At 31.5% G+C, this 8,911-nt stretch overlaps 1 protein-coding gene across 1 annotated transcript; it reads left to right on the forward strand.

Moving 5' to 3' along the window:
• Positions 1-7,721: 7,721 nt before the first annotated feature.
• On the forward strand, positions 7,722-8,648 carry LOC122296739. The gene has a single exon (XM_043106538.1). It carries the CDS (start codon positions 7,722-7,724, stop codon positions 8,646-8,648), a length of 927 nt encoding a protein of 308 aa, XP_042962472.1.
• Positions 8,649-8,911: the final 263 nt, after the last annotated feature.

An 8,911-nucleotide genomic window follows, 5' to 3' on the forward strand; every position in this document is an offset into this window, starting at 1 on the left:
CTATAACAATCGGCTTTAGAGATTCATAGTAGACTTCACTTTCCCATTCTGCATATTCTTCCCGAGCTTCTCCTTCGTCTTCAACCCTCAACTCTTCTCTGCAATCGATTATTACAAATTCACATTTCAAAAATTCACTCGATTGATTCACAACAAAATAAAAAAAAAATATCACAATATCAACAAATATCACAATATCACATTTCACAAAATATCACAATCTTAGAGAGAGAGAGAGAGAGAGAGAGAGAGAGAGAGAGAGAGAGAGAGAGAGAGAGAGTGAGTGAACAATGCCGAGAATGAGAGGAAGAGAGATCGAGAAACGAAAGGAGATTCGCTGCCGCTAGAGGTTGAGAGAGTTTTCCCAGTAAGTGAAAGCTATGGGTGTTCATCGGGAGGTTGAGGAATGAGATTCGAGAAACAAAAAAGAGGGAGAAGTGGGAACTGGAATGACTGAAAGAGTTTGGCAGAGAAGAAGAAAAGAGAGGGGGGAACCAAATGCAATACTTAACCCTAACCAAGAAACGACATCATTTGCTTTATTTTTTGGTCATACTTTTAAAATAAAATAAAACGACATTGTTTTGTATAAGAAATATAAAAAATAATAATAATACAGAGTATCAGCTAGTTTAACAGTTTTCGCACGGTCCAAACCGAGATTGAATAGGCTGACACTCGATTTTGTATATTTCCTACCACCGACTAACCGGTTCTCTATTGGTTTTGGCTGGTTCTTGAATCCGGCAGTTTGTCTGCATCGGTAGATGTCGGTCCAGTAGTTTCCTGTATAACCCTACTCCAAAGTATATTTTGATGATTTTATGTATTAATTGAAGTAATCAATATTTTGATGATTTTATGTATTAATTGAAGTAATCACTTTGCTGATCAGTCAGAGGCTCTATCTATTATCTATAATGTATATCGATAAGACCCATTATTGGACTCACACTCGCCTACTAGGTTTTCATTAAACTTGGGCGCATTAATACGTGTGGACTAAATATTTCTTCAGACTCCATAAAAAGGCAAGTGAAAGACACAAATATAAAGATGAAATGAAATACAATCAATCATACTCTTTTTTTTTTTTTTCTTTTTTCCATTTGCTCTGATACTTCATAGTTCACTGAGATCTTATAATTATTAAATTGATCCTTTGTTCAAAAAAAAAAAAGAATTATAAAACAAAGAATCTCTCCATCCAAATTCCATTAATTCGTTAAAGGAAATTGTTAGTCGTGTTATTTAGTTACCACATCATGGCCAATCACGGAAAGTCATTAGTCGCACATTTTAGTTAACTTTACAAAACAAATTTAAAAATAGGCACATTCATCTGTCTCGTCAACAGAAAATATTAAAATATTGAAAGAAAATTAAAAACCAACTAAAATTATAACCTAGAAACTAGAAAAAGGATACTACTCAGAGCCTCAAAGTTGCTGCTCGAAATTACGCTAGTTCCTTTGCATTTTTTATGTATTTTTTTATCATTTTTTTTTAAATATCAAAAAAAAAATATACACAAATACATTAGTGGCGCTTTTGAGCTTAAAAAAATAAATAAATAAATTATGCAAAAGTAACTTTTAAGTGGTAGACGAGAAAAAACTTTTAAGTGGTAACTTTGATGGAGCTAGTACTTAATATTTTCTTTAGAATAAAAAAAACAAAAAGATACTTGAAAATTTTTAAGAAAACCAACTAAACAAACTAGAAATAAAAAAGTTGGGAAACCTAGTTTCTTTTAAGAAAATAAAATTAATTAAACTAAAAATAAAAACACGAATGGTCTCAAATAAACAAAGCATCATATTAGCTTAAAAGAAAATTATTTGAAACAAAGTGTAGAAAATAAAATATAATAGAAAATGAGATTGAGAAGGGAAAAGAAACAAGAGAGAGATTTTGGATTCACATTGCTGGCTAGGTGGATGAGACTTGGGAATCTAACTGACTACCTGACAAATGGTGTCTCTGTGGTGTGTGGCGCAAGTGCACATCGGGTAGAAACGAACGGAAGTAGGAGATTGATGATAAAAATAAAGACAATGATTCATCAAGTGTATAGCTAGAAATCCTTTGAAGGATGTATGGTAAACAGAAAAAATACAAATAACAAGTTGAATATGAGTCTTATCATGAACAAATATCTATTAAGTGTATAAGAAGCCTTTGGAGAACATATAGTGAATGGAGATTAAAAATACCAAATAACACGTTGAATACGAGACTTGTCATGAATGAAAAAAATAAATAAAACATTGCAAGAGTCATTAGGAAATTGGTTGATCTGATTGTATAGAAAATATAAGTATACATGGAGCGAAAGGCATGGGGAAGCAGCAAGTGTCAATAGAACCAATGTAACTGTGGTGAACTGACAAGAAAATAGCAAGGGAACACCAATGGCTACTACAGAAACATGTGAAAAAGATAGCACAAACTAGAGGCTCCAGGATTGCTGTCATGGTGTCTGATCCGAGACCATGTAAAAAATAAAATATAATAAAAAATGAGATTGAGAAGGGAGAAAGATTAATGAGAGAGACTATTAGGGCTACAATTTTCTCGATTGTTCTTTAATATATATCACATGTCCCTATTTACAAGTGAATGAAACTAGAAAAATAATGGAAATACAATGAATCAGTTATAGTAATTGATATTGATTGATTTACATAATAAACTAAGTATAGTAAAGAATAAGTCATATTATCATACATACGAGAATATTATAAATATATTTTATATTAAGTATAGTAATATTCTAACACAAAGCATCATAAAGGCATTAATGTTTAACCCAATGAGTAGTTTGAAAATTGATAAAATCCCATGATAACCATATGGATTTTTCTATTAAAAGGGATATTTTTTTTAATTATGTGATAGTGAAAGTACAGGCAATTAGAGCATCACTTTTATTTTCATTATGACCTTTTGCAAGAAGGAGATAATGAAATGCCTTCATATGGTTCATACTTCTAGTCATGTCAACATCTAATGTGCATATTGCATGTTTGGAACTATATAGATTCCGTCCAATAAATTAGGTGTCTTGCCTAACCCTCCCTTTTATTAATTACAAGTCCGAACAAAAGTTTATGACATGAAAAGTAATAAAAGATTCTTTGGAGTTCTTATCTAAATTTTAATTGTCTCACAATATAAAAAGAATAATGTTAAGCTTTCGCAGAGATTTTTTTTTTTTTTTTTTTTTTTTTCCGGAATTAGGAAATTTTTTTTAATGGTGTTATGAATTTTTTTAAAAATATATATATTTAAAAATGTTAAAAATATACATATAAAAAACATTTAAAATCGTACTAGTGGGAGCTCCCAACAATGGGAATACCACCATCCATATAAAATTGTCAATCTTTTAATTTTTACTAAATATTTAATATTATTTAAAATCATTAACATAAAAAATAATAAATATGATAGAATTCCTTTTATACAACGATGTCTCTTCTATTAATCATTAAAATTCGGGTAAATATTCTAAAAAATTGGCATCAATGAAAGATTAAATAATTTTTTTATATTGATGTAACAAACATTTAATAATTAGAATTTAATAGTTGATAGATAGGGAACTTTAAGCCTATGCTCAACCAATAATTTCCTACCTAACAAGTGGGGTCACCGTCATTTTCCCTTGAACTATAGAAGGCATCACCTAGGGGTGGGTTTGCCCCCACCGACGAACCTACGAGTCTACGACCATCATGAATTTCATCTTGATCATGTGCTTTTCCACAGTGGCTCGTGATCGTGTGATTCGCATGGATCATGCGGTTTTTGTTCAATGATATGTATCAAACTATTTATTTCGTTGTGAAAGCGGCTAATATTCGTTTCAACTGATTTTTCTATGGAAATTCTGGTCAAAAGGAGATTGTGGAATATGACATTTAGGTTTAACATTTTGTGTAATTTTTTTTAGGGATATTTGCAGTTTTGGCCGAGTGTCACGTACTCTTTTTAAAAAATATAAATAAATATGAGATTTACATGAAAATATAATTATTTTAATAATAAACTTTTTTTTTTAAAAAAAAAATGCATACACAATGTTGACCCATTCTTTTTTAAATGGAAAATCATGAAATTTTATTGATGATAATCTGTACAGGAGAGATGCAATACAATTTGGAGCTTCCTCCATATCAACAAGAACATATGAAATAGAAAATACACTTTTGCTTAATATATGTGCTACCTTGTTTGCATCCCTTCTAATATGATTAACAGAGGAGCCAACAAATTTGGAAAGCATGTGTTTTACATCAGAGATGAGTAATCCTTCTTTGTTCTAGCTCTCTTCCATGCCATTAATTGTCTTGACTGCAAGTAAAGCATCGCCTTTGAGAATGATCTTATGAAGTTCCAACTCGATTTCAAAGGTTATAGCAAAGGATCTGGATATAGAGATTTGTTCATTCTCATTGAGGCTTCCTGCTTGTCTACTGCAACTTTCCAGTTGACTTCGAACACTTCCTTTGGAGGTGCCATTCATTCTTCTTCTTTTTTATTAAATTCTCCAAACAATCACTGCAAGTTCTTCCAAAATTTCATTTGTTAATTATCTAAGTAGAAAATATGTAAGTCCTCTAATTATGAAAAAAATATTTATAATTGGTAAATTGTTAAAGTATATCATGTTCACATTAAATTTAAGTGCCCAAGGTGGGTAAGCTTATGGTTAAATAAATTACTAAGAGATAATTAATTAATGCAATTTAACAATTTTACATTGACTTTTGCAATATGGCCGGAAAAAAATATAAATGAAACTTTATCTGCATTTAACACGTGAAATGAAGAGTGTTTGAGGTCAAATAAGACTAAAGTCCAATGTGAAATGAATGGTTTATATATTTCTTCTAACATGATTTGGCAATTCACTCACATGATTCATTAGCTTGGCTTCGAGGCTTCGAATCTTCAAGGAGTCAAGGACCACCACACAAAGATATTTGAGAACTTGAAATTTGGAGGATTTAGATCTTTTAGAGTTGTTGATCGAATTTTAATATCTAGAGTGAGAGAGATATATATGCATAATGCATGCCTCACAATATTTATTGAGTACTTCATATTTTTGAAAATCACACGAGCAATCATTATTGCCGTGAGATTTATTTTATGTGTTTATCTCTCATATTTTAAATTCTAAATTTTTAAACAAAAACTCTGGTAGATTCGAATTCTCAAAAACTTTTGTCTGAACTCTAAAATCTAACGTGAAAAAAAGATAGATACATATAATAAGTTTCACAACATTTATAATTTGATTATGAGTGAATTCCTCAGATAACATTAGATATTCAAAAAGTACGGTAAATTCTAGAATATCTAAATCATCACTCAAACGTTACTCCTTACAAATATTAACCAACTATGCTTACATTGTCCTTAAATTTTTAAGAATAATCTAATAAAATTGAATGTGAAAAGAGAAGCGAATGTGAAAAGGAGGAACCAAAAATTACGACCGCATAATGTCCCTGAACTGTCCCTAAATTAAAATAATATTCTTACTTTGGAATTGGAAGCCATATTCTTTAATTATTTTGTAGATAATTAAAGTGAGAGGAATTTAGATAGTAAATTAAGTGAAGATAAGTAGAGATAAATGTTAAATAAAATATTATTAAAATATTATTTTTAATAATATTATTATTATTTTAAATTTTTTTAAAAAATTAATTATTTATTATATTTTATATAAAAATTTTAAAAAAATTATAACAATTAAATAAAATCGCATGAATTAAAACATTTATTATTATTATTATTCGAACCTCTCATGAATTGCAAAGAATAAATTGTGGCCCCACCAGAAAAAGGACCAATCACATCGTCCGCATAAAGTGGTGGGACCTTCCACGTAGATATAAAAAAGAAAAGGATTCCAAAAGCAATGGGCTGATACCACATTTCCGCACTCGCGTGGTGGAACAGTAATCGCCATTTCACTCGGTCACGATTTCGGGTCGGACACTGCCCGCCGCATCTTTCCGTTTTGTCTTTGGAATTACAGCAAAGTTTTTAGAAATTTTCAATAAATCGGAAAACTTAAAACAAAAAAGTGTAATAATCTTAAAAATCAGTTTACATTTTTACAATTATAATAATTTTAGTTTTTAATTCCCTTAAAATTGAAAAAAAAAATTCTATTAATCAACTTCATACATCATACATTATACTCAAATTTTTATTTTTTATTTTACCAAATATATGATGTATAAATAATAAACAGAAGAATTCAATTAGTTTAAGAAACTTAAAATCAATATTTAAAAAAAAAATAAAAAATATGTGTGGTATAATATGTCGGGATGATGAGTAAGCAAATGTCTAAAATTAATATTGAATATTAAGAAATTCTCAATTAAGTATTTTTATCAGTCTTTAGACGGAGTATTGATATTGACTCATGCATGGTATTGACAATTGTGAGTTTTTTTTTTTTTATATCAATTTTAAAAAAATTTAAAAGGGATAGATTGGATTTTAAAATTGTGAAATCCCAAATACTGATTTGAAGAGTTTTTCTTTAATTTTATCTATTGAATTTTACAAAATTAGTACAAAACTTATTTTCAACAAAACTTTTAGAGTGATGTTAGGTAGCTCCCAAGTTGCCCCTAGTCTATTTTGCTTTTTTAAAAATATTAAAAAACACATTAAAATATTAAAAAAACACACACAAATTCACCAATGATAACTATTTTTTAACATTTAAAAAAAATCCAAATACACTAAGTGGCAACTTAGCATTTTCTAAACTTTTATTAAAAATTTTTATCTCTTATTTTTCAAAATCTAATAAAGAAATTACCAAGTATTCTTAAACATTCTCAAGATTTTCCATGACCAAATATACTCATTAATTCATAATTTAAAATCATCTTCCTTACTTCATGATTTATATTATGCATAGTTTTTTGTGAAAAAGATTATGTTACATATTTATTTTATTTTTTACATTATTCATCAACTTTTAAACTAATAATATATTAATAAAATAAAATAAGAATAAGATATGACTTTCCTATACAATGTGAGCACTACGAGGATGTAGCACGAGACTGGTTCCGACAAGAGTTAAAAAAAAAAAAAAATTATATTTTTTACTTTTTTCATTCATTTGTTTTATAATTTTACATATTTTTTATAAAAAAATTCATAACATTACTAAAAAATATTTTCTTAATTTTAAAATAAATAAAATTTATCGAGATCCAAATGTCTATGACTATAGTATGTTTTTATATAATATAACTTTTTATCAATGTCAACGCCATTAAATGTGAACGGAAAAAATATAAAATAATATAAAAAATCATTATTCCAAATCGTTCTTAAAAGAAAACTTTATGTTCCTCTTTGGATGCTTAAAAGGGAAATAAATAAATAGAATAAGTGCTCTAATATTTAATTTCATTTATTTATCCCATGAAACTAAAGCACCTAATAACTTTGTAACGGGGCTGACACAGCGGTCCCCATCTTTTACCTGTCGTTAAAATCCGGCCACCTTTTCCGACGTGTCCCTAAATTTCTACTACAGAATTAACTAATCTTTACAGCACCTTATTGTCTTTCTCTGCCTTTAAAAACACAAACCTCCTTGCCTTCCGAAAACCCCGTCTTCTCACCTACCTCTCTCTCTCTCTCTCTCAACTTCCGTTTTGGATGCCATGGAAATCCCTGTGATCAGCTACCTAAACGAATTCGAGCTCTCAATACCGAACTCATACTTGCTTTCTCAAGTTCTTTCGGTTTCTGGGTTTGAAGCCTCCAGCATTTGGAAAGTGGGCGCCTTGATTCTCGCCATAGTCGCATCTTTTAGCACCATAGTGAACGGAATCAAGGTTTTCATTCTCAAAATCAAGAGAGATAATTCGATAGCTTCGGAGCCTCTTTTGAAATTCGTTGACGACTATGATACCGACAGCGAAGGCGAAACTTGTTCGTCATTTTCTGACGATGGAGAAGAAGATGGCGACGACGAAGAACCCGAATCGCATCGGAGTCAACCAGTAGATGAAGATTTCCGGGTGGCAGGTGGTTCGGATCATTATGTGGAAAGCTACGAGGAGAATCGTAAATCGAAGTTCCGACGTCGGTTCTCCTGGGCGGACTTTGCCGGCGGAAGTAGCGTCGTGAAGCTGTGGGATAATCTGGGCTTGGGATTAGACTTCAACGACGACGATGATGACTCTGCAGAAAGTTTGATCTCTGTTTACGACACCAACAAGGAGTCGAGAATCAGTTCTGTGTTCGGTGGGAAGCCGGTAGCTGCGTCCACATCGCCGTCGGTGGTCGTGATGGCGAGTAGGGAGAACGGGTCCAGAGACGGCCTATCGCTGAGGCTATGGGACACGCGCGTCAGATGTCGGATACCGGCGATGCTCGGCCAGTGGCGGCCCCAGCTGGGAAAGATCGTCGGCTTAGGATACGGCGGCTTCGAGAAGATCTACGTCAGGGATGACGCCACCGGTGACCTGACGGTCGGGGACGTGAGAAAAGTCAGCTCGCCGTTAGGGAACGTAACGAGATCTGACATGGATACCTGGTGGGACGCAGACGCCGTTATTCGCCATGACGTGTTTTACGACGATTAACCATTTACCAGCCGTGAAAGGAAAGTTGACTCCGCCATAGTCGCTTTAGTATTACGCGGTTACGTCCCAGAGATTTAAAACTGGCCAAATTAAGGGTCAAAATTAAAAAAAAAAAGATTTATGTAGGGCCTATTTTGTAAATGTATTTTAACTTATTATTTCCATTTTGTAATCAGTGGCATAATAGCATGGGATTCAACGGAAGGTTAATTTACTTTTTGATTGCTTCCTTGTAATGAAACTTACATGAGAAGCAAGCTTCA

This window comes from Carya illinoinensis, chromosome 15 (assembly GCF_018687715.1).
Source record: "Carya illinoinensis cultivar Pawnee chromosome 15, C.illinoinensisPawnee_v1, whole genome shotgun sequence".
NCBI classification, from domain to species: domain Eukaryota; kingdom Viridiplantae; phylum Streptophyta; class Magnoliopsida; order Fagales; family Juglandaceae; genus Carya; species Carya illinoinensis.

What these genes read in the sequence shown, in the direction of transcription:
- LOC122296739 (XM_043106538.1), top strand. Translation starts at nt 7,722, where the DNA reads ATGGAAATCCCTGTGATCAGCTACCTAAACGAATTCGAGCTCTCAATA.